Source organism: Pocillopora damicornis, chromosome 1, assembly GCF_964200805.1.
Source record: "Pocillopora damicornis chromosome 1, jaPocDami1.2, whole genome shotgun sequence".
NCBI lineage: Eukaryota > Metazoa > Cnidaria > Anthozoa > Scleractinia > Pocilloporidae > Pocillopora > Pocillopora damicornis.
In genome coordinates, this window is record NC_142670.1 from 34,007,726 (window position 1) to 34,033,924 (window position 26,199).

General features: G+C 38.6%; 2 protein-coding genes, 1 long non-coding RNA gene and 1 pseudogene across 6 annotated transcripts; 2 read left to right on the forward strand and 2 right to left on the reverse strand.

Moving 5' to 3' along the window:
- Positions 1-1,500: 1,500 nt before the first annotated feature.
- Positions 1,501-3,286, reverse strand: LOC149053437 (uncharacterized). 2 transcript variants are annotated; one of them, XR_016185410.1, is made up of 4 exons: positions 3,015-3,286; positions 2,273-2,453; positions 1,918-1,959; positions 1,501-1,641 (listed from the first exon to the last, which is right to left on the reverse strand). It is a non-coding gene; the product is annotated as an uncharacterized LOC149053437 (long non-coding RNA). The 2 variants fall into 2 exon arrangements; XR_016185412.1 differs by lacking the exons at positions 1,501-1,641; positions 1,918-1,959 and adding an exon at positions 2,065-2,194.
- A 262-nt stretch (positions 3,287-3,548) lies between these two features.
- LOC113670477 (uncharacterized) lies at positions 3,549-11,028 on the reverse strand. 2 transcript variants are annotated; one of them, XM_089202283.1, is made up of 7 exons: positions 10,828-11,028; positions 10,655-10,722; positions 7,932-8,159; positions 7,195-7,309; positions 6,716-6,841; positions 5,638-5,865; positions 3,549-4,683 (listed from the first exon to the last, which is right to left on the reverse strand). In XM_089202283.1, the coding sequence occupies exons 1-7, from the start codon at positions 10,907-10,909 to the stop codon at positions 4,373-4,375; spliced, it is 1,158 nt and encodes a 385-aa protein (XP_089058409.1). In that variant the 5' UTR covers positions 10,910-11,028; the 3' UTR covers positions 3,549-4,372. The 2 variants fall into 2 exon arrangements, with proteins under 2 accessions (XP_089058409.1, XP_089058412.1); XM_089202286.1 differs by lacking the exon at positions 10,655-10,722 and having other exon boundaries at positions 7,932-8,127; positions 10,824-11,024.
- A 1,463-nt stretch (positions 11,029-12,491) lies between these two features.
- Positions 12,492-17,985, forward strand: LOC149053438 (uncharacterized; annotated as a pseudogene). Its single transcript, XR_016185366.1, has one exon. The product of XR_016185366.1 is annotated as an uncharacterized LOC149053438 (transcript).
- A 1,341-nt stretch (positions 17,986-19,326) lies between these two features.
- On the forward strand, positions 19,327-26,060 carry LOC113670465 (protein tyrosine phosphatase type IVA 3). The gene is made up of 6 exons (XM_027186608.2): positions 19,327-19,419; positions 19,670-20,017; positions 20,094-20,186; positions 21,762-21,892; positions 22,899-22,973; positions 23,562-26,060. Exons 2-6 carry the CDS (start codon positions 19,865-19,867, stop codon positions 23,665-23,667), a joined length of 558 nt encoding a protein of 185 aa, XP_027042409.1. The 5' UTR covers positions 19,327-19,419; positions 19,670-19,864; the 3' UTR covers positions 23,668-26,060.
- The last annotated feature ends 139 nt before the right edge of the window (positions 26,061-26,199 follow it).

Below are 26,199 nucleotides of genomic sequence, written 5' to 3' on the forward strand. Positions count from 1 at the left end.
AAATCAGTATACTTCTTAACAGTGCAAGCATTGCAAGAAATTACACCCAAGAGACACTTGTGAGTAAAGCTTCCCTTTTCAATGACTTAGCAAATGTGGTAATGTAAAGCAGCTTATAATTAAGACTGATTTAAAGTACAGAAAATTATCAAAATAAGACAGAGGCAACAAATGGTCCAGTTCCTGCACAAGAATATAGACCTTGTTTGATTTGTGCATATGAAAAACAAAGAGCCTTAGAGCAGCAAAGAGTATTCTTCCAGTGGATGTGAGAATACATGCACTCATATTACTACTCTAGATATTATCAAAATATAAACTATCAGCAAGTACTACCGCAGGCATTTGCCAAGTCATTGAAAATAGAGGAAACAGTGACAAGAGTCTGCCTGTGCCCAATTTCAAGCAATGCTTGCTCTAAAAAAAGTCAAAATTGCCTTTGACCGATTGTAAGAAAATATAAATAAGCCAAGTAACCCAATGAGAGCATCAAGAATCTTTTCTTATGAGAAGTGACAATTACACTTCCCTCTGTTACTATATTCAGGTGATTGATGTATTGAAGATCTCCAACAATTAAAATTTGTGCTGGACATAATCTCTGATTGCTGAATCAACATCAGCTACTCTATGCAATAAAAACAAGTTTTACAACAACATTAAAATCAAGCCAAAGTGCAAAAAGTGCCTGTAGCCAGAAAAAAAGAATATATATATATATACACACTTAAGTTAAAGAATTAAAGAGGATGCATCAATTCTCTGTGACTGAGTTTTGTGCCTAAGTGCTTGTCAGACAGAAAAGTTCTGTCTGACAAGCGCTTAGGTGCGAAATTTTGAGTCACAGAGAATTGATGTGTCCTCTTTAATTCTTTAACTTATGTATACTTAGCTCTACTACCACAGCATTGAGCACTTTATGCCAAGGTAGACTCTACCCCCACATTTACATATATTTATATATACATATTGTTTTTCTAAAACTATAAGCTAAAACACCAGAAATGGAAGTGGAAGTTTAGCTCAATGTGTGTAATTTGTGTCCCATTCAAGACTTGAAAAACTAATGTATGACTCCCAAAATATCTGAAAAAAATCAGCTATTCTATGTCCAATATTTATCTAATGGTTTGACAACAGGAATATTTTAAAAAATTGCAAAATCAAAAAAACTAAACAAAAAGGCAAAATTAATACAACCCCAAAGTACTTGAACCTTTGTATCTGGACTTCATTGGCAAATGGGCTCAGAAATTTTAGCTGTTCATCTTAGTACCAAAGTAGCAGTTTTTTGGACTTGTACCTCCAAAATGGTCACAACTTCATTAAATGCATGTGATGACAAACACACAAGAACAAAGTTCATGAACTTAAAAGGTGAGAGTGATTATTTTGCAACTTTTTATTTTAAGGCAAGAGATTCAGCACCACAAAATTGTCCCTCTTCACTGCAAGCAGAAGAGGTGAAGCAATAGATTTTTAGACCATACCAATCCATTCAGTTTCCAAGTCAACTTAGTCTATTATCCTGCTAACCATACAAGGATACTCTGCAATAATTTTTTTTTGCAATCCACTGTTGCTCAGAGTACTGCTGATGAGATATCCCTTCTGGGTATCCAACTCTACTGAGGCAGAGAACTGTACAAAAAAACAAACAAATGAGCAAATTAATTTGTTGTCGGAGAACAGTAAATTTTTGCAACTACAAAGTTGCAAAATATTTGTAAGCAAACTGTGCATAAGAAGTAAAAACACAATAATGGTGATCATCAATGATGTATTTTCACCAAACTGTATATGTACTTATCAAGAAAAGAAATCATACATCTATGCACTTCAGTTTTAGTTCAGTATTCATGAATAAATAAGGATTGCTTGTAGACTTAAAAAACAAAACAAAGAAAAGTTTCTTACCCTCGATGGTAGTTGGAATTTCGAAAGCCATTCAGGAGGAACCTGTAGGTAAATATTTGTTTTCAAAAAAATTAAACTGTCTGATAACATCCTATCAATTCACTAATTTTTTAATTTACCAGATTTAAAAATTGGGTTTACTTTGTTTTATGTATGGTGCAAGTAAATACATATCTAATATATTTCAATAAAAATAAAGCAAATCTCGCCATTTTTGTAGGTGCAATCCCCGAGATTTGTCATCTTTAACTGACCAACTGGCACCTTGTGTGTTTTCCTTTAGGATATAATCGAAAGAAAGTAGTCGATAATGTACTCTTAACCATCCTGCTAAGTTTAATATACAAGAACTTACTTAGACAGTGCTCAGTTCTGTCGCCTCGTCCATAAAACAGAGATCCTTGAGCGATTTATAATATTGATTTACCCATTTCTTTCGGTGCCAATGTCACCTCTAAATTTTCATAATCGCTGATGTTTTCTGAATCATCAATCGACGTTTGAACCGTCTTACTCGAAGGACTTGATTCTGCACGCTGAAAGAGTGATAGCCAAAAAATCAGCTTAAGTGGATGCAAACAAAGACATAGACATAAAAATATCAGTTCATCTTTTCAAGAAAAAGATTAAGAATTCAGAGTGAGAGATCCTAAAATCAGAGAATCTTGAAATAAGTTAAATCCATCTTGTGCAAATGCAGTATTCGAACTGTAACCGTCTCTATCTCTCGGCGCCAAAATTTGATCACGTGACTTTAGTTGCGAAACCGCTGAGACTCAACAAGACTCGGGAGAAGAGGCGAACCATTCATGCGTCAAATTCTCTGGTGGGAAAATTAATTATCGTACCGACGAAGAACTCGTGTCATCTCTAGGTTCAGCGTTCATTGCAATCAATTTCTTGAGCTTTAGACGCTCTTTTATAATAGGAATGTAGTGCCTTGGTACGTCTGCATCTTGGGCGATCGCAAGGAGATCTTGGTCACCGCAACCGTCTTTTTCTGCAAGATAAGATACGAACAAAGATCAATGGAGCGGTCAAGTTTGTGAATGTAAAGTTGCAGTAAAATACGTTGTTAAGAAATTTCTTTTGCCTACCTTTCCTTTCTTAAGTCTCATTCCATGCGACTGTAGCCAAGAAACAGCCTCTTCAGTGACGAATTCGCTGCTATAATTCATTATTGTTTCCGACGCACGTGGTCTAGGTTCGACTAATGCCATCACAGCCAGCTCACGCTCACGTCTCGAGAAAAAGCCAACGATTAATTCGTTGTGTGACTCGGTGTTCAGTTACGAGAGGAACCGTTGAAAATTTGAACACTTTATAAGGAATAGTATAGGGAACGAAATATGGTCGAAAAACGAAAATTATTTTCATATTTTCTTTTTTTTTCAAAAATTGCACCTCGTTGGGGCCAAATTGGTCAATCCTACTTGGCTCTTGGAAGGGCCAAATTGAGAAAAAGTTCCAAAGTAGATTTCATAGGGGCCAATTCAGATTTTGGAGGGGTCGAAATGGTACTTGTCACGCCCGTTTTGGCTCAAATAGTCCAAAACGAACCTTGATGGGCCAAACTGGCCCTCGAGAAATTGGGGCCAATTTGGCTTTTGGGGTCAATTTGGCTCTTTTCATTTTACAGTGTATTTAATGAAGTATTGCACAGGGTGATAATATTTTTAAAAATTAAACAATATCTGATTCGTTTTAACTCATCTCTCGTCATTGTTCGGTTGTAGGGCCAGAGTAGACTGGAACGAGTGATCACCAAAGGGACGACGGGAAAGAGGAAAGCGTGTTGTTGCCTCCCTTCTTATCTTCCCCGCACGCATGCGCATCTCTCAAGCATTTCTCTCCTTGACCCTGTAACTCCCTGGAGTGATTAACATGTAACTTCTCCCTTTAGTATCCATACATTATGCAGCAAACAGGTGATGAGAAAACTCAAACTTATCAGGTTAAAGATATTATCTTAATCGAAAAACAAATTCTCATTATTAATTTACAAGAAAATGTGTGGTAGCTAGAGGGGGAAATAAGAAATCAGATTTTGGGAGTTAAAGGGTTAAAATTTAGATAACAATGTCTGGCTGACTAAAGTTAAAGAACGCAAAAGAAAAGTCAGTCCAAGATTACGGCTTTTTGGCAACTCAGCGATATACAAATATTTGTATTTCAGTCAAATACCTATCATTATACGTCTATAAATCATGATAAATATCAGTATTTGATGAACAAGCATGCGTAATATAAACTATCGTGCGGCCCGATATCCCAGTGGTTTATGAATCAACTTGAGCTTACGTTTATAAACGTGAAATAATTACTTTTCTGCTGATATACCAATGCACTGTAATCCTTAATGATTAAGTCTCTCTAAAAGGTAGTTATGCAAATGAATGACACTTTACACAGGGTTTTCTCAGTACTTCGTTTTACCAATGATAGTTCAAGTCTTTTAATCAAGAAAAAAGACCTCTAGCTCATCAGGTTTGAAGTTGTAAGTCCCAGCCAGGATTGTTCTTTTGTCCTTTATGCCACTTGGGACTGAATAAGAATGGCCAAAGTTTGCATAGGAGTGTGTGTTGCTGTTGGCATTATCACTGATGTAGATATCGTGACCTACACCAAATATTACACTGTGAGCTGTCGTCCTCGCAATAGCATGTTGAGGACTAGTCACCAGGCTCTTGAACGGTGGCAGTCCTTCGTTATTGACGATAGAGAATATGAACGCTTTAGAAGTGCTTGCATAACCTCCACTGGACTCTGCAGAAATAGAAAGACTTACAATCCTTCTCTGATAGATTTGTAAAACGCCAAAGGTGGACTTTTATTTCTTGATAAGGTTCAGTATAGGTAATCACATGAGGCCAAGTACTATTAAGGATTAATTGCACGAGAGTTTTCAAAATTTTCCAAAATTTTGAAAACTCAAGTGCAATTAATCCTTAATAGTACTTGGCCTCATGGGATTACTTGTTTATCAATAAAGGGCAAAATTTATACGAAGGAAAATCACGCGCGCAGTCGCTATGCAACGGATTAGCCAATCATTAACAGGTAATCATGCCCTCTCTTGATTACTAAAAATGCCCTCGATTAAGAAAAAAATGCCCTCTCTCTCAACCAATCAGCGCTCAGTAATTTTGCCCTTTATTGATAAATAAGTTTAGCGATGGCTTTAACATCTAACAGTTGAAATCTGGGCCATTTTACAGCTTACGGTTCATATCATTCCATTGTTGTCGCCAGAACATTTTCTGTTGGGTTAATTTTTTTGCGACTATTGATTAAATTTTGTCAATTCTGGCACCTAATGGCTTATGTTTTAGCCGGCTTACGGCTTCTGAATAACCCTCTTGAGACCCTCTAGAATGTTCCGTTAAACAAAGCGTCTCCTGCGTTAATAAGACGGACAAGGCCCTACCCACCCCAGCTCAAGCTCAAGCATTGATGCAAAAACAAACGAACGAACAAGCAAACGAACCGATTACGACAACAAATTTTTCCTAATTTCCTCCACCCCGTTCCCCCTCCACTTAAAGCTCTGTTGTATTCTAATGATTCCCCAATCAGCAGTCAAGTTTTCTATAGTTTTCCCTTAATACTCTGTCAGCGACGACTAATTCCACCTCCGTTTCCTCTGAAAACCATGTCATTTCGCAATATTCTTCGATTCCCCCTTCCCCCACGATAAATGACGAGGTATTATTGATTTACCCCATGAAATGTCGGTGTATCCTCCAAACACGTACTGTCCTACTTTAATGATAGAGACTGTGTCACGTTTCCCATCACACTTTGTGTGGAAGGTACTGATTCTCCAGCCGTGAGTAGAGGCGCGGTAACACAGCACCCACCGACTGTGATTTCCATTTATAGGCTTCAAGAACTGAGCAAAGTCATCAATATAACTTGAATTTCCTTGAAGTATTGCTGAATTCATCGCTGTTGAGTTCCAAAATATCATAAAAAAAGAAAGATTAAGATTAGATTTGTTGAAATAAACCAATAGAACAGCTTATTAATAAATTAATCAATTTACTGATTGATCATTGCTTTAAAATCACTATTATAATAGGGAATCGTAGATTAAAAGTTTTTGGATTCTGATATATTCTGGTGGAGACACAACCCAATAATCCATCGTCAAAGTCTTAGTGAATGAAATTTCGTAACATAATTGACAATTTGGCCCATGTTTGACTCTAATACTGGCGATGTTTTTCTTCTAACCATTTCTTTCCAAAGATCACATTGGTAATTCTCTTTACTATCTGCCATATATTTCTTATTATGTTAGTTCCAAGAATTTGGTATTGGATCAGCTAATAATCCCCTTATTAAAATATTTTTTAAAGAAAGTGACAAAACTTTTAAGTCTAATACATGTTTGGACAGAAACTTCTGTCGTCTTCTCCTAATTAATGTACAAAGCATTGAAAGTTGAATTATGTAGTAAGTAGAACAATGCTAGTTATGATAAATAGTGACAACAAGAAAAGAGGTAAAGCATGAAAGTGTGAGAATTAAAAGGATAGTTTTAGATTTACATGGTGTAATTGTTAATTCTTTATTCTCATCACTTGTCTTCTTGGCATTATATCGATGTTGGGAGGAGAAATTCTGTCTTTGTCACCAGTGGGAATTAGAGCGTTGAATGACTTTTAAAATTATATCACAATCAGAAATGTAGCGAATTCGTTTCTAAAAAAGTAGCTGTCGATACGAAGACTACAGTTGATCGGACAAAGCGACAACATGCCTTTCATTTTCAAAGCTTGTTAATGGTACTTACGCAGTATGCAATTTTCTCCGTCACCATGGTATGTTGGCTTACAAGTACATGTATAGGATCCAGCAGTATTGTTACAATAAGTATGGACGTCACAAGAGTGTAGTCCCTCAGCGCATTCATCAATATCTAGAAATGAAAAAAAGTAAGTCCATTCTGAAAATTATTTTGGGAAACTTATCATGAAATAGCCACTTTTTTTTAACTTTGTAGTGCAATCTTAACCCTTTCAATTCCAAGATCTCACCAGCAATACTCCTTACTCTCTGCCACACAATTCTTATGATATTAGTTTGGAGAATTTGGTGTTGGATCAACTAAAATTCTCTGATCGCTATTTTTCTATATTCTCACCACTTGTCTGCTTGGTATTGCGTTCACATTGTAAGGAGAAATTCTCTCATGGTCACTGATGGGAGTTAGTTTTAATTCCAAGCAGGCTAGTGAAGGGCTCTTGTTTAATAAACTCAACAGTGTCTTACCAAATTCGCAATCTTTTCCTTTGAAGCCTTTTTTGCAAATGCAGACGTAGCTGTTGTCTTCGTACTGTGTCGCGCATGTCCCATTGTTCCGACATGGCCAACTGATACACGGAGACTGTGAAACAACAAGAAGACACAAACAGACACTCCATCGCAAGTGTTTCAGGAGGATTTTGGTTTGGCCAAAGTTTTCAATTGAAAAGTAATGAATTGCAGTAGATAAAATAAAATTTCATTCACCTTTTTAGTACCTCCGATTTATTTGGTAGTCAAAGTGCATTATGGAAAATATTATTGATATGAAATTCGCTCAAAGCGTCAAAACCTTTGCTAAAACTTTTATGACACCTTATAACAACCACAAGGAAGTTTTTCAGAGAACTTTATTCAGCTTCTAAAAGGGATTATGATTACCCGTTGATTGAATATACCTCTAGGGAAAACAAGAGCGTCTTATTTTAATTTACTCTTTCGTATCGGGCTCGTCATTTTCAAAGTAACTGAAGCGTATGGTCGCAAGAGTTTCATTGTTGTTTCAGAAATCAGTATTTAGTTTCAAGTTATAAATTTTGCATAATTGCAACAGTGCAGGATAATGTTTCACCTGAGATAGGAGGCCTTGGAGAAATGAAATACAGAATATTTTCTATTGCAAACCCAGTTTTGTTCTTGTTTTTTTTTGGTTTAGTTTTGTTTAATTTGTGGTTTAAAAGAGAACATTTAAGCAATTTCCTTACCGTGATACTATAGTGATGGTGGCTCTGACTGTACACAAACTTGTCCGAGTTGTTAAACACGTCTGATGGAAGCAGTTCGCACAACACTTTTCCCATGAAAGCGGAGAATACGCCCAAGTTGAAGGAGAAACATGACGGTGCGTTGGCACAAACAAATCCACATTCGCTGTCTTCTAGAACATAATCTGACCCAATGCTGGTGACGTTGAGGTAGGAAAATTTTTGAGGCTTAAGAGGCTGTCTCTCTTATTTCCACCCGGTCAATTTTGCGTCAAAAATAATTTTGCCTGAAACTCTGTTAACAGAAAGACTTTACCTAGGAAAGAACTAAACTAGATTTGGTTTGATTCGAAATAATTTTCTGACTGCATTACGGGCCATAATTATTTCCCAGTCCGTAGGGACCGTCGCAACGTCTCGAAAATTGAAAAATAGGCATATTTTGCAACGTTGTAAAATATCTGATTCGCATAGTTAAGCCACAGAATTTGTATCAAATTGCTTAAAAACCTTTCTAGTTTGCCAAGAAAGTTAGAATTTGCCCTCTCAACAAATTTGAAAAGGCGAATTTTAGCATATTCTGATCACTAGAAATCGCCATCGGCCGATGGCCGTAAATAACCTTGATTTAGACGCTAAGTTTTGGGATTTGGGACCTGGTTGACGATTCTATCCTACACAGCCGTTAAGTTTAGACCTTTATAGGCAAAAATATGCAAAAAGCCCTGTACGTTTTCGATTTTTCAAAAGTTATGACCGTTTGAATCAGTACATGTACGAGCATTCGCGATTTTTTCGCCTACACCAAAATCGAACCACTGGAGCAGATTTCGTCATAAATACAGCTTACCCGCTTTGCAGCCCGGCTTCATGGCTCACTTCAGAATTTTTCTAATAGCCAAATTGGTGAAATCCATGATAACTTCAACAAATAGCTAGGTATTGCCTTCGAAAAGTAGGCGGCATCCATCGCGATTCGTGGTATCAAAACAAATGCCGGAATTGGCCACATTTCGCGGTGAATCACCCATTTAACATCGCTGCAGAGCTGAATTTTTTCCAAAATCAGAATATAAACTCTCCATGTCAGGAAGCTGAGGGAGAAATGAAGGTTTTAGGCTTCTGAAGTGAAGAAATAATCGCTTAAATTTAGATCCAGTTCGATGTTATACTGTTCTCACAAAGGTCCGCACAAAAGAGAAGACCGCTGATAGCTTGTGCCATACGTTGTGCCATATGGTTTTGTTTTGTATCCCAAAGTAATATTTGGGCAGAAAAATTTTGGATGAAAAGAATAAATGCTTTTACCTGGAGTTTGATATCATATAATTAATAAATCAATTTCAAATATCCTGAGCTTGCTTCTCTCGGTTCCGCGTCGATTGTGTCCACAGAACAGCAACCTGTCAATAGCCGGAGAAATCGGCTACCAACGTGTTAAAAACTTGACACATGCTTCGTGCTGGAGTTATCATAAAGTCCAGTTCACCAGTTTGGGAAGCGAGGAATATCTGAAATTTCACATAAACCCATGATTTCTCCGGCTATTGACAGGTTGCTGTTCTGTGGACACAATCGACGCGGAACCGAGAGAAGCAAGCTCAGGATATTTGAAATTGATTTATTAATTATATGATATCAAACTCCAGGTAAAAGCATTTATTCTTTTCATCCAAAATTTTTCTGCCCAAATATTACTTTGGGATACAAAACAAAACCATATGGCACAACGTATGGCACAAGCTATCAGCGGTCTTCTCTTTTGTGCGGACCTTTGTGAGAACAGTATAACATCGAACTGGATCTAAATTTAAGCGATTATTTCTTCACTTCAGAAGCCTAAAACCTTCATTTCTCCCTCAGCTTCCTGACATGGAGAGTTTATATTCTGATTTTGGAAAAAATTCAGCTCTGCAGCGATGTTAAATGGGTGATTCACCGCGAAATGTGGCCAATTCCGGCATTTGTTTTGATACCACGAATCGCGATGGATGCCGCCTACTTTTCGAAGGCAATACCTAGCTATTTGTTGAAGTTATCATGGATTTCACCAATTTGGCTATTAGAAAAATTCTGAAGTGAGCCATGAAGCCGGGCTGCAAAGCGGGTAAGCTGTATTTATGACGAAATCTGCTCCAGTGGTTCGATTTTGGTGTAGGCGAAAAAATCGCGAATGCTCGTACATGTACTGATTCAAACGGTCATAACTTTTGAAAAATCGAAAACGTACAGGGCTTTTTGCATATTTTTGCCTATAAAGGTCTAAACTTAACGGCTGTGTAGGATAGAATCGTCAACCAGGTCCCAAATCCCAAAACTTAGCGTCTAAATCAAGGTTATTTACGGCCATCGGCCGATGGCGATTTCTAGTGATCAGAATATGCTAAAATTCGCCTTTTCAAATTTGTTGAGAGGGCAAATTCTAACTTTCTTGGCAAACTAGAAAGGTTTTTAAGCAATTTGATACAAATTCTGTGGCTTAACTATGCGAATCAGATATTTTACAACGTTGCAAAATATGCCTATTTTTCAATTTTCGAGACGTTGCGACGGTCCCTACGGACTGGGAAATAATTATGGCCCGTAATGCAGTCAGAAAATTATTTCGAATCAAACCAAATCTAGTTTAGTTCTTTCCTAGGTAAAGTCTTTCTGTTAACAGAGTTTCAGGCAAAATTATTTTTGACGCAAAATTGACCGGGTGGAAATAAGAGAGACAGCCTCTTAAAGTTGGCGTAAGCAAAACCTTCACCTGTGCCTCGGCTAAGAGGTTTAATGCGTTCATCGTTGACTTTTTGTGGAAATAGAAAGTAAAGAAAAGTAAAAATTGTACTCAACTATTTGAAAGAAAAGTTCACAGTGTTCATCAAGGACTCTTACGCCTGAATTTACCTACCGTTCGAGGCCTCTCCTGAGGAGACTATTGCCACGAGTATATGAAAAATAGTGCTGAATAGTTCTCGATGTTTGAGCTTCATTTTCCGTTGCACGAGTGATAGGCTTGTCCGGTCGTTTTAGTGCTCTATCACTTCCTCTCCACTTTTTAGTAAATATAGAACACCCTGTGGGTATAAAACGGCACTTCAAACTCCTATTGGCTAATCGGTTTTAAAAGCAGGTTTCGTATCAATTGAGAACCTGCATTAACAGTGAAATCAGACACCATGCACTTTCCTGAGCAATCTCCTAGAGGACCCTTACAAAGAGAGACTTTGTTTATCCAGGAGGCGTATTATCATTGAATGTTATTAGCATTAATCACTGACTGAAGCGAAGACAGATATTTTGGTTATTGTTAAATTTGCTCTATATTCTCAAGCATTAAGAAAGTTTGTTACTTCGTAAGCAATCTTGATTCTTCTCGCTGCATGTTTCTGTGTTTAAGATCGATGAATCTTTAAAGCGTCTCTCTTTCTGGTGGTACGGGAAGAAGGCAGACTAAGATGATATGCTAACATTCTATATTTACTTTAAATTAGAATGTTAAATTAAATATTAAACCATTTAAAGTCGTTTTAAAAGCAAATAGTCTAAAATTGTAATCACTGAATCACGCAATCTTTTCCATTTGAAACTTTTTCTAAATTAGCCATATCAGTCTTTCCTTCAAGTGTTTCATGATCATGCACTTGAGGCTTTTCGCGTTTCGCTTTTGCTATGCTATTGGTCGGAACTTCCACACTAGCTGAAACAACTTAGATCCAAAAACCTTAAAATGTTTCTTCGATCATTCGACAGCTGTTATTGAATCAAGACGAATATGCTTAACAAATCTATTATTATTCTAGCTGGTGGTTTGGATGAAAGTCAACAGCTGTCTTTTTGAAGAGTAAACAACAGTATAAAAATTTTTTTTTCGTCGTTGAAAATGCACAGACCAATCTTATGTCAGTAATCTCAAAACTCTGTTCGAGAAACACATCATGATTTGGCAAAAATGTAGGCATTTGTGAGGTCTACCATGGTAGAAGTGAATTCTTCACTGAGCCGCCAGTTGCAGACTTTTTTGGGATTTTTTCTTGCTCTGGAGTCAAAGGACGATATATGAAAACTACATACATTCACTAATTTTAAAAGTTTTGAATGAGGGGATTAATAATTAACAATTATTCACTCAAGTGGAGGCAAATAGTGGTAGTCAGTATATTAAATAGAAACTTGAAAAAAAAATTTAAAAAATCTCTTTCTACAGATGCCCATTACCCATCAATGGGCCTTGTAAGTGCCCCTAAGGCACGGGTTTATCCCTTGTTTTGATTTAGTAATCGTTTAATTAATAATCTTTAAAAGTCACACTAGGTGCCTCGTCACGCGTTCCGTAAGTGATATCGCATTTCCAAACAGAACGGATCTATTGTGCAATTCAATAATTCGATCGATTTCGCAAGCACTCGTGGTTTAATAGAAAGAAATTGTCTGTCGTTTTTATCGAAGGAAGGAAAGGTCTTTTTGTGTCAACTCTCGCCAGATCCGGCAACAATGTAAGTTTAATTTACCTCGAGTGTTTCTATAGCTAATTTCTTGTCCCTAATTTTGTGAATCAATTATTTTTAGCTTCACGGTCAAATACGACATTTAATAAAGGAGGCGTTCCATGAAAGAAATTGGGGCGATATTTGTTGTGTCGATCAGTGAGATTCGTACGGTCCAGCTAGCGGCGATCAAGCGTCGCTATAGTGAAGATTGGAGGAATTCAAGATATTAGCGGGAGTTTGTCGACTGCATACAATAGCCATGGCGCAGGCAAATCCTACGATGGAAGAAGTCACGAGCGAACAGAACGAAAACCATCAAGTCGGCGTTGAAACGACTGAAAGGGACAGAAGAGAAAGAATCCCTACCGAAAAGGGCGAGTCACTTCGCCTGGAAAGGCTTGTTGAGGAGCGAAAGGCCGCAGGAGTCGCTCTGAGGAGGCAGATAACGAAGGTAAACTCTTTACTCGAATCGATAAAAGAATTAGACGCAAGAGTCCTAGAGCAAGAGCGTGACAGTCTAGACTTGTGTAGGGATAGGATGAATGACGCTCATCACAATTATTACAAGGAATTGCATGACACTAAGGAAGCAGATGAAGCGTACGAGTGGTTTGATATTCGGGATCGCGAACATTTCCAATGTCGCATTAGAATTAACGAAGCCTTGCTTAGTGTGGAAAGACAAACAAGCGATAAAATGTCTCTGGTTTCGTCAAAATTATCCAAGCGTTCTTCCTCCTCTTCAGTAAGATCTAGAAGAGCAAAGGCAGCGGCCAAGGCAGCGTGTCTTCAAGTAGAAATGGACTTTCTAGAAAGGGAAGCAGAGTATAAGAAGCTAGTAATGCAAAAGGAGTTAGCTAAGGCAAAGGCTGAGGAAGAAACCATGCGCAAAATCGAAGAAGAAGAAAGGCAGGAGGATTTCCCCCAGATCCCGAAGCATGAAACACCAATTCTAGACGTCAAACCCAAGCTATCGCCCAAAGAGGAACCTAGTGAAACGAAACCTTTGCAAGATAACGGGATCTTAAACCCAAAGGCTCCGCCCTTTGAACCCCCAAATGGCCCAGTTGTACGCCAAGGCACGCAAGCTGGTGAATCACCATCACGTGAATCAAAGCCGGAGATTTCCGACAGAACAGACGAGTTAACCTCGGTGGTGAAGCTTGTCGCCGAACAACAAAGAATGAGTCTGCTCCCAGCACAGCAGCCCCCGGTTTTCTCTGGAAACCACTTCGATTACGCAGCATTCATCAGTGCCTTCGAAAGTTTTAATAGAGTGCCGAGTGAGCGATCCAAAGCAGAGGCTCTATTATTTAAACCAGTTCACATCTGGGAACGCTAAGGAATCAATTCAAGGCTTCATTAACCTCGACTCTCCAGATTCCTATGATAAGGCTAGAAAGGTATTAAAGGAAAGATTCGGCCATCCTTATCGCGTTGCACAGGCCTACAAGGATAAGCTGAATGCTTGGCCTCCTATGAAAGAAGGGGACGGCGCGCGTTTGCAACAGTTTGCTGATTTCCTGGTGCTTTGCGAACAAGCCATGAATACATTAAAGTACATGGAAGGCCTTAACTCCGAGGACACTCTTAGAAGGATAACTGCAAAGCTGCCAAGTAACATGGGAGTGAAATGGTGCCGTTTTGCCAATAAGATGTTAAAATCAGAAGAAAGACTTTCTACGTTTCATGACGTTGTCAAATTTGTAACACAAGAAGCAGCCTTGGCAACCGACCCAGTATTCTCACCTGAAGCCCTCAAGGAAGCAAGGAAAGATGAGTTCACTAGCAGTAGCAGCAGTGACAACAACACCAACAGGAACACAACCTGGCGAAACAATGGAAGAAAAGGCAAGAGTACAAGTAGCTTCTTGACAAGTGCCACACCTCACGATGATCAACCGCCACCAGGTTATTCATGTCCATTCTGCAACAGTCAGCATCACGATCTGGAGAAGTGCTCAAGTTTCAAGAAGAAGACTGTTAAAGAAAGAAGAGCATTTATCCAAGAAGCTAGAATATGTTTCGGTTGTCTCTGCTACGGCCACATGTCAAGAAGATGTCGAAACCGGAAGGCGTGTAAGACATGTAGTATGCCCCACCCGACCATCCTTCATGATGAAAGCAAAATTTCTCCCAAGCAAGGTAGTGAAGACCAAGCAAGAGTAGTTCAGGCAGCTGAAGCAACTAGCAGCTGTACAAGTACCTGTAATGCTACTGGAGTCACCGATGCCATCACAAACTCTATGATTGTTCCGGTTCGAATGTACCACCAAGACAAACTCGAAAGACAAGTTGTAATTTATGCGCTGCTCGACCCAGCTAGTAACGGAACTTTCGTTAAGGAAAGCATACTCGAAGAACTGCAAGTTAATGGAGTCGAGACTCAATTGAAGCTAAACACAATGCATGGTTCAGAAGTAGTTCCTACTCGTAGAGTGAGCGGTCTTATCGTGGAAAGAATGGATAGAGCGGTCTACATCAAGCTTCCCAAGACGTACTCAAGGAACGAAATACCATCGAGAAGAAACGAGATCCCAAGGCCAGAGTCGGCAGCAAAATGGCCACACCTAAGTCATTTAGCCAACAAGATTTACCCGTACCAAAACGATCTGCAAGTGGGACTTTTGATCGGCTCAAACTGTCCAAACGCCATAAAGCCGAAGCAGGTCATTCCTGGTAGAAGCAGCGATCCTTATGCCATCCGTACCCTCCTTGGTTGGGGCATCATTGGTCCAGTGACAGGAAGTACAACCACAGAAGATTCGGATGTCTTATGTCACAGAGTTGCAGTGAAGGAGATCGGTAGCGAAGAATTACCTTCCCATAGTTTTGTTGTTGAGACACACGTAAAAGAGATCATCTCTCCAGAAGCAGTTAAGAGAATGTTCGAGCGAGATTTCAATGACGGGAAGCACGCGGCTCAACAAACCCTTTCCATGGATGATCGAAGATTCATGGCAAAGGTTAAAGAAGGAATTACCCATCGTTCAGATGGACACTATGAACTGCCATTGCCACTACGAAATGAATCGTTAGCCCTGCCGAATAACGAGAAGCTTGCAGTCCATCGCCTCCAGCAGTTGAAACTGAGATTTCGAAGAGATGAGAAATACAAAGAAGACTACACGGCATTTATGAATGACATGATTAAGAAGGGATATGCTGAGAAGATACCAAAGGACGAAGTTAGGAAAGATGGAAAGACATGGTACCTTCCTCACCATGGTGTCTTCCACCCTCAGAAGCCGGACAAGATCCGCGTAGTCTTCGATTGCTCCGCGGAGTACAAAGGGGAGGCTCTTAACAAGCATCTTCTCCAAGGTCCAGATCTTACCAACAAGCTTGTTGGAGTGCTATCGAGGTTCAGAAGGGAGCCAGTTGCCTTCATGGCAGATATAGAAGCAATGTTTCTGCAGGTCCACGTCACTAAACATTGTAGAGATCTGTTACGCTTCTTGTGGTGGGAGGAGCCCACGATATACCGGATGACCGTTCATCTCTTTGGAGCTGGTTCGTCTCCTGGTTGTTGTAACTTTGCGCTAAAGAAGACCGCTGATGACCATGAGCAAGAGTTTGGCCTCGAACCAGCCGAGTTCCTGAGGAAAGATTTCTACGTTGACGACGGTCTGAAATCTGTACCTTCTACAAGTCAAGCAAAGGAGCTCATACGCAAGACTATAGAGATGTGTCGGCGCGGAGGATTTAACCTGCATAAATTTACAAGCAACAAAAGAGAAGTTATCGAGTCCATACCAGTGGAAGATCGTGCGAAAGGCATAAGGGAGCTGGATCTCGAGAAGGATGAACTGCCTATGGAAAGAGCGCTTGGTGTGAGTTGGTGTATTGAGTCACACGCTTTCAAGTTCCGGATCGTGATGCAAGATCGCCCTTTAACGCGAAGAGGAATTCTGTCCACTGTTAGCAGTGTGTACGATCCGTTGGGGTTTCTGGCACCTCTAATCTTGACAGGAAAAGGCCTTTTGCAAGATCTGTGCAGAGGTAAAGTGGAATGGGACGACCCTATCCCCGAGAACATAAGATCACGTTGGCTGAAATGGAGGGATGAGTTACACCACTTAGAAGATCTCTCCATTCGAAGATGCTTTAAACCAGAAGGTTTCGGAACGGTGATATCAACACAGCTTCATCACTTCTCAGACGCAAGCACGACTGGGTATGGCCAGTGTTCATACGTTCGTTTGGTAGACGACAAAGGCCAGATCCACTGTTCCCTGATTATGGGCAAAGCAAGAGTAGCTCCTTTAAAGATGGTCACCATACCACGTCTGGAACTCACAGCAGCTGTGGTGTCAGCGAGGGTCAGCGAGATGCTCCGCGAAGCGTTGCAGTCTATGGATCAAGGCAAGATCAGCACTGAGATGTTGAAAGAGAATTGTGATTGGATAACCTTTAAGATGAATTTCCCATCAGCCAGCCATGCAGGAGGAGTATGGGAGCGCCAAATCAGGACCATTCGCAGTGTACTATCAGCCCTCCTGGAGAAGAGTGCAAGTTGCCTGGACGGAGAGTCCTTTCACACGCTGATTTGTGAAACCGAAGCGATCGTGAACAGCCGTCCCCTGACAGTGGATAATCTAAGCGATCCAGGGTCACTATCTCCACTGACGCCAAATCATATCCTCACAATGAAAGCAAAGCCAGTTCTACCTCCGCCTGGCGTGTTTCAAAGAGAAGACCTGTACTCAAGGAAACGTTGGCGACGAGTCCAGCATTTATCATGCGAATTCTGGGACCGTTGGAGGCAGGAATTTCTTCATAGCTTACAAGAGAGGTCCAAGTGGACGAGACCACGCCGTAACATGCAAGTTGGCGACGTAGTTATCGTTAAAGACGACAACAAGGCGAGGAATCGGTGGAGCCTTGCTCGTGTGATAGAAACGTACCCCAACAAGGCCGATGGACTGGTGCGTAGTGTCAAGGTAGCGATTGGAGACCCTGATATCTCCAGCACTGGAAAGAGAGTGCAACCCCCATCAGTTTTGGAAAGACCCATTCAAAAGCTTGTCCTGCTGCTGCCAAGAGAGGAAAGACTGGGATTCCCGCATGGGGAGCCATTCAACGAACACATTCAAAAGGAGGACTAGACACGGACATGTCAGTGAACTCTGAACTTGTTACTTTAATTATGTTTCGTTTTGTTTGAAATACGGTGATTTCAAGGGGAGCCATGTAAGTGCCCCTAAGGCACGGGTTTATCCCTTGTTTTGATTTAGTAATCGTTTAATTAATAATCTTTAAAAGTCACACTAGGTGCCTCGTCACGCGTTCCGTAAGTGGTATCGCATTTCCAAACAGAACGGATCTATTGTGCAATTCAATAATTCGATCGATTTCGCAAGCACTCGTGGTTTAATAGAAAGAAATTGTCTGTCGTTTTTATCGAAGGAAGGAAAGGTCTTTTTGTGTCAACTCTCGCCAGATCCGGCAACAATGTAAGTTTAATTTACCTCGAGTGTTTCTATAGCTAATTTCTTGTCCCTAATTTTGTGAATCAATTATTTTTAGCTTCACGGTCAAATACGACATTTAATAAAGGAGGCGTTCCATGAAAGAAATTGGGGCGATATTTGTTGTGTCGATCAGTGAGATTCGTACGGTCCAGCTAGCGGCGATCAAGCGTCGCTATAGGCCTATTCATGGGTTCAGTCCTGCTTTCTGTTGATATACCGCAAATAGTCGAAAATTAAACTCTTGACGCGCAATGTTCTATCTTCAGCTCTCTGGAAGTAATCAGGTGATTGGTTCCTGCCTTTCAAACCTTTCAAAACTTCTACAAATTCGCTTGTTGACACAGAAATTAAAGTTTATTTTAATTCTAGGATATGCAATGTCTCTTTACTTTTTTTTTTGCAATGATCATCGCTCTTACCCGTAAAAAAAAAAAAACAAATTATTTCTATGCCCAGTGGTTGCAACATGATCAGAAATTCCTGATAAGTTGTCATCTTAGCGAAGGCCATTAAGTGCTCGTGCCACCTCCGCTTTGTAGTTGCGGAATGCGGAAAAAATCTGAACTGTCCAAGCACATGATTTCCGGATATCCGACCTTGATGAGAAGCTGATACCTTATAAAATATGGTGTCTTTATAAATTTTTTGTGGCGTGTTCTAGGCTTTTAGTTAGTAAAATAAAGCTCGATCAATAAGTAGTAGTGGAGGAATGGAAAGACGAGAGAGGCCTGGGTCGCGTGGCCTCTGAGGCTTGTTTCGCTCCAGGTTTCGCTCAGCGCGTTTTTCTTTATCTCGCATCCAGGCCCCCATCAAAAGTATTTGTTAGGCGGTTTTATATTAAAACTAAAAATTTATAAGGCTATTTCTGAAAATATACATTGCGATATGCATACGAAATTTAAAGTCTGCATAAGATGTATTTTGCATCGCTCTCTGCGTTTTAATTCTTATCAGGCGAAGACGGCTTTAATCAGAAATTAAAACACTTCGTCTTTCTTCACATACTCCAGTGCAAGAAAGTATTTATCTCAGTTAGACCAGCAGCCGCGGTTCGGGTTGACGGCTAACAACTAGTATTTTATCAGCACAATCTTGTGATCAGTTTTCAGCTGTGTGTCAGCTGTCCGATGAAACTTATCTTCTGCAAAGCTAACACGGAAAAGGAAGCTAAAACACAAACACTGGTAAGCAAAAACAAGGAAAGAACAAGCATGAACCAGTTTTTGATCGAATGGAATATATTTTGTTTCTGTATAACCAATTATTCTAGTAAACATAAAAATGTGCGGATGAAAATTCCCAAAAAAGGCAAAAAATTCATCCTTTCATCATCTCGCGCGCGGTAATTTGGCTCCGCGCGACCTGCGCGTGATATTTTACGCATGCGTCTGATTTGCATTACGTCACGAGTCACTCAAATTGTGCAACTGCTTAAAATATTTCCTTGCCACTGCGTGTAGTCCTTAGAGCCATTAGTCTTCCGTTTGGAAGGGAAGAGTTGAATAGAGTAGCCAGATTTCAATGTGGAGATTCAGTCCAGTAAGTCTTGATCGTTGTGAATGTGTTTGATGGTATCAAAATTAAGGGAGTCGCGCGTTCAGTTGAGTTTCGCCGTTCGCTTCGATAGCAACCCATTCTTCGCTAACGAATTCATTCATCATCTCGCGACATTTCCCTATGCCGAGGCTTTAAGACTTTCCGACACTCCCTTGAATTAAGCCGTCGTTCGAACGTCTACATGTTTGAATGTTCTTTGTCTAGATTTGCTGATGAATTCTTTTATTCATAGGCCTACGGCAGTCGTGCACACACTTTTATGGAGTTCATCATTGACAGTGGAGATTGGTGTCAGGCACAACACGAGTGAGGAATTGGCGAGTTTAATGTGAATGGGTTGACCCAATTCACTTTCGATAATAGTAAGGAAACGGCGAGTTTTATTGAAACTTGGCGGAATTGAAAAATTTGTTAGTAACAGAATTAAATGACAGACATGAAAATGCCTTCTGGAACCCGAGTACTTAACAACCAAGGGAGATCCTTACACGGACCCGGCCCTGTCGTTGTGGAGCATAAGCACATGAAGTTTTTGATCACCGATCGTCCCACTGATGCGACCTTGCCTCGGTATATAGAGGTAAATGCCTTTTGTTGTTGTTGATGGATATGTGAATTAGACTGAATCTTAAAGAATCTTCCTTGCTTCTCTTTAGGATCTTAAGAGGTACGATGCCCACGTTGTAGTGCGGGTGTGCGAACCGACATACAACATCGAACAGTTGAAGAAGCAAGGAATCGATGTTCTGGTGGGTAAAACCGATTGATTACTATTTCTCTCGATGATACAATATTAAGGAGAAATTTAATAACCAGGATATATTGGTGTTTACTTCCGAAGGTTGCGGAATACATGCGAATGTAATCGATTTCCTCATGAAACGGCGTGGCCATTTTGTTTTTGATTTTTGTGTCCTCATTTGTGTGCAATGCTAATTTTTTAGAGGCTGTTTGATGTAGTAAAACCCACTTAGTAATTCTGATCTTTTATGGTTTTTCTTGTACTTGATCATCGCTTTTAATAAATCTATTACATATCGCACCTTTCGTCCTGAAATGAACAATTGAAACTAACATGAACTGGTGATGTTGAAATCGAAAGTGTAGTGTTGTGGCAAATTTGGATGAACTCTGTTGTCACCAGCAGATTTTTACCCGCGTATTTTCCCTTGGTTTCGACTTGACGCACCTTTATTTATTGAATATGACGTTTCATTTTTTTCAAATTGTCGCGATGTTTCTTGTCTTTTCTCAGTTCTTTCGTTGGGTATTTGTCAGTAAGAATGCATTTCGCAGATCGATGATTTGGCTCACAAAGCAAATTAGCGAGTATGAAAACCGGCTTTACCGGCTGCGAACAACAGACTCGTAAACTATCGTCAAAAGGCGGTCAGACCAGATAGAAATGCCTGAATTTGTTTAACAATGAGAGAGAATCGAATATACCGGTATCGACGAGTAGTATTTAACAAACTTTTGAAAAATAATTGGGCCGTTATTGGGAAAATTACACATCTTTCTTTAAATGTAACGAGGAATTAAGTCTCATTGTGACAAGTTGAGCCTTTGGATCAGGGACGTATAATTTTTATCCTTAGAAACTAACTCCGATGGGCCAATAAAGTACTTTGAAGTAATCTAGATTTTTCATCATGTGACAGTCATGTTACTGCTTTCCAAAGTCCAAGATCATTTAAGATTATGTACATCCTAACAATCAGGACTTGGCAACCGGCTAATGTCTTAGAACCGGTTTGAATTGTTGATTTCTTCATGAGAAGGTTGTTGACATTTTGCACAACTTAGAAGTGTTATTTACAATTGCCATGCATAAACAGAATAAATCTACCTACATGGAGGGCATGTTCAATGATCAAAGTTACTCCTTTACTTTCTGGAATAATCAAAGAGGAATATCTCCTTACAGTAAATATACAACTTTAAGCTGACAGATAATGAGTATAGCCAAAAATATAAATGACAAGATTTTTGTTTTTTGTAAAACCAAACTTTTTTTTTAGCCAATTGAACCTTTTGACCCCAAAGATTGATTAGCATCTAATTTCTCCTCAGTGTCACCCCTGAATCTCAAATGAAGGTCATGAGAAGAAAGGAAATGATCACCATCTAAAGAAGCTTGTAATTTTAAACAAGTTCTCCTTGTCAGCTCCTTAGGAAACATATAGAATAGGTTGAGTAATGTGCATGATGATGTCAGGATGGAAAGGGTTAAAAATCACAAGAGATTCTTGACAGACAATGCAGATAATTTTTAAATCTTGATTGAAGTCAAATCATAAGAATATTTAAATGTGAATTTTCAGGACTGGGCTTTTGATGATGGTGCAGCCCCACCTAAAGAAGTAGTAGATGGGTGGCTTCAGTTGCTTAAGAAAAAGTTTAAAGAAAAGCCAGGATCGTGCATTGCAGTGCATTGTGTTGCTGGACTGGGCAGGTTTGTCAACTGTGTCTCATATTTGCTTCTAGGTCCAGTTGTTTGAGGGCAGATGAATACTAACCAAGGGTTGAAGTTTAATCCCAGTTTCTTTATTCCTTTATTCAAAAGCCTTTTTTAGATATCTTAACCCAGCTTTGAACAACCCCACCCTGATTCTTTGCAAACCTGGCAATTGAGTTATTACCTGGCACATTTGGGACAGACACAATTTAGTGTAGCTCCATTTTCTGCATATAAACACACACATAACCCACAATTCCTCCAATCGCTCTGACAAAGGGCTAATGTTGAAAACATCAGCTTTGAAACTCTTTATGGTGGCCGATTTATGTTATCAACTTAGTTAATAATACTAAATCACCTTGTTGTACTCTCCCACCAACACAGCACCACAGTTTCTTTAGAAACTTACCCCTTTAGACATAATTTATCAGCTATTTACCCTATGACCCTTAAGATTGACTAGCATCTAAATTCTCCTTACATTATCACCCCTCAGTCTAAAATTAAGGTTACAAGAATAATGAGAATGATCATCAACTAAAGAAGCTCTTGATTGTTAAACAAATTCTCCTTGTCAGTACCTTAGGAAATGTATAGAGAACAGTATGGAGAATATGCATACTGATATTAGGGTGAAAAGTCATATTCTGTCAGCTAGTGGTTGATGATGAGCAAGCTTGAATCAGCAATTATCAGGCATAGCAATTTATAGCAAAAATTGTAATTGTCCTCGTACAAATCTACCTTTTCAAATATGAATAAGATTTGAACAAGTAGAATTGTAATTATGTACAGTTAGGCTTCTTACATAATGGCTTAACCACAGCACAGAGAGCATAGCCAAGCAGATGAGTTTAAACTTTAGGATTCAACACCAGTAACATAAAATGTTTTGCAGAATTTTTTGAAATGATTTGTAGATCTAAGTTACCCATTAAGAATGGGGTTCCATGTAGTTGCATTCTATAAGCTAACTCATTGAACATTCTCTCAATTGCAGAGCACCAGTCCTTGTGGCTTTAGCTCTTATTGAAAGTGGAATGAAATATGAAGATGCTGTGGAATTTATCAGGAGGTATGGTAACACTAAATTACTCTGTGGCTCAAATGGAAGCTGACAGTCTCAACACAAAACTTGTACCCTGATTTTGGAAACTTCTGAGTATCAGTAGTCAAGTTTTGAGGCTTTCGTTTTCAGTTTTGTCTTTCAAGAATTCAGTATTAAGTTTCAAGGCAGGATATTTTATTTGCTAGAATGGAACTGAAACTGCTCATATTTCTTTCAACTTATTATTTAATATTCCCTTGACAGTGATTGCAACAGAGGTATCAAGGCCACATTACAACTTTTTTTCCTACTCATTTGACCTTATTGTTCACTCATTGAAACAGATGTTGTGATTAAAGCTCATGGAAACTGAAATTTTTAGACACGTGAATAGTATTCAATGGAAATTACTAGTATTCACATTTCTTTTAACCAATAATGAAACTAGCTTGTACATTCAATGCTGAAGATTAGAGCATCATACTGAAACTGTTGCAGTGAAAGATTCATGTTTTGGGGTTTGGAATGTGTCCAATGTTGTGTGAATCTGTTTTTGGGGGGGGCATCTTCCTTTTGAAATTGATTAATTTGTGAAATTCTCTCAAAATCTTTCAGACGAAGAAGAGGGGCTATTAATGCAAAACAGCTCAACTATCTGGAACAGTACAAGCCTTCCAAACTACTGAAAGAGAAAGGAAGTGCCAATTGTTGCATTCAGTAAGGCAAAGGCACAGCATTCGTGATGGAATCGAACATTTTATTGAGTTAACGATCAGGTTTCAGGAAAATTCATTTTAGGTGCTTGAATTTAAAATTTCAAAGAAGCTGTAGCTAGGTTCAAAAATTACAATTCTTGATATTTTAGTCTGACTGGCAAAAATTTTAACGGCAGCTAGGACAATGAAGGTTATGAAATATGTAAAATCTCCCTTTTTTTTTCTTTTTTCCCCTCCGTCTTGTTTTTAGCAACAGGGAAATGCAAACCCTTTTGCTCTCAAAGTTTTTGTCATTTTCTGTAATCATACATAGTGGCTGCTCAGTTTTAAGAGTATAAATATTGTTGTGAGCTGAATTAAATCCTGTTTCTGGAAGAGTTGAACAATTAAAAATGCATTGATTTTCATAAATGTCCCGTAAAGTCACTAGAAGTGGACAGGTGAATGGAATTGCTCAATCACGAAAGCGGTTATGCTAAAATTTGTTTCTTTATAGTGCAGCAATGTACATGTATTTTCATGTGCTTCTGTAGACACATTTCGATATGATGGAAGGAAACAAAATTCTAAGAAATATGTAAATGTTAAGCATTAATTATAATGATATAGAAATTATATTTTCATGTATCTTTTTAATTGCTATCAATTTTTTTTTTCTGCTGTGTGTTCTAGACCTCTAATGAATCCATTCATTTAATCCATTCTCAAGATCTATTTGGAACAAGAATTTGCAATTAGTATCCATCACATGTATAGTTAACTTTTCTTACATTTACGCAGAAGTATGCTTTTGATAATATTGTGTAAAGTAGTTTGGAGAATTTCATTAAATGGAGACAGCATCCCCAACCACAAATCAGTGTTGATTTTCCTTCACATGCTTTTGAAGTTATCAAGGATGTATTTTCCTCCTTCTGTAGATCATTTTCTATTGTTATTGTATCTGGTCATAAACTCTTCTGTTTGTAGGGGATTCTGTGAAAACTTTGTGGATGTTGTACACCGATTTCTGATGGAGTTATGTGAGGATTGGTTGGGTGTAACTAATATAGTTTAAACAATTTTAAGTGTAGGATGTACAATTTTTACACATCATTCATTCCATGAATATTTTACCTCCACAATGTAATGAAGATTGTTATTTTCAGAATCATTTCAAATATTTAAAGTATGACTTTCACAAATTGTTTAAATATTGCTATTTATTTTGATTTCCATAGAAGCTTAGAAATTTTCTTTTGGTTTTTGTTAATCAGTGACATCACATTGCAATTCTTGTATTTTACTCTGGGCCAAAACTCCATCTCTAATCTAATTAATCAGAGAGAAGGGAATCTAAGATAAGAATGATTTGAATGTAGTATACAAAGCACACAAAATTACTTCATTTAAATTCACTTTTGAACACATAACAGAAATTGCTTATTTTGCTTTTTGTTACCTAAGTGCAAATGAAAAGACAAAAAATGGCTAACTTCAGGTGCTCTGGTGCACAACTGTAGCTCATGTAAGGATTTCTGATTGTGCAGATACTACATAGAAATGAGATATATCCCTTTCATTGCAGATGAATGTGTAGTTATTTTGGGTTAATGTAGAAGAGCAGTTTGAAATATTTTTTGTTTGATATCGTAACCTAAAAAATAAGGTCACCTTGGCAAGAATCAGTTGAAAGTGTAAGAATCATGCATGACCATGTGCATCTGAAACAAGTATAATAATTTCTGAGCAGCCTCAACGTTTCAACTGAAAAATACTTTTATAGTGCTGCCAGTCTTTTGAATTTTTCTCCTTGATGCACATGCTTAGGCATGTTATTTGGTCTTGTGAGAAATTGGTTACCTTATGCCAAAAAAATGGGAGAAAATAGTAGCACCTAAACTGTACCATGTTTTCTGGTATGCGAGTTCTCAATCATACATGTACTTCCAAAAATCCCTCAAGGCTTGCAATTATGATTTTTTTGGAAGAAATTAGTGTTAGATTAATTTAGATATGGGGTGTAATAAATGCATGAAATCTGATCAGGTTGAGTAGAGCAACTTGTTATGTTTCACACTGCTAACAGTCACTGTTGCACAAAGCAATATCTAAAGGGTAAACAAAATAGTCAAATGTAAATACAATGGAAATACGATGAACTTTTAAATCCTCTAAAATATTCCCTCTTTGAAACTTTGCAACATGGTTGAGAGCGGTGTAACAAATATTCCTAAATGGTTGAAAAATTGTTTTCCCTCACCGATATATGTTCACTTATTGCTGTACATGAGAATCTGCTTATAAACTATTGATTGCTACTGTAGTGTGTATTTTTCTATGAAGTAAAGGTATATGTGTAAATGGTAACTAAAACAAACAACTGGGAGGAATAAAGATTTTTAAACACCTGCTTCAATTTTGTGTTACAATGTGTGTTCACAGCAGTGTGTGTCCCCCAGATAGGTAATGAAAATTTTAAAGAAATTTATATACCAAGAAACTCTCATGGCAAGCCATCACAAAAAAAACCCTAAGCAAAAAAAAAAAAACCCAAG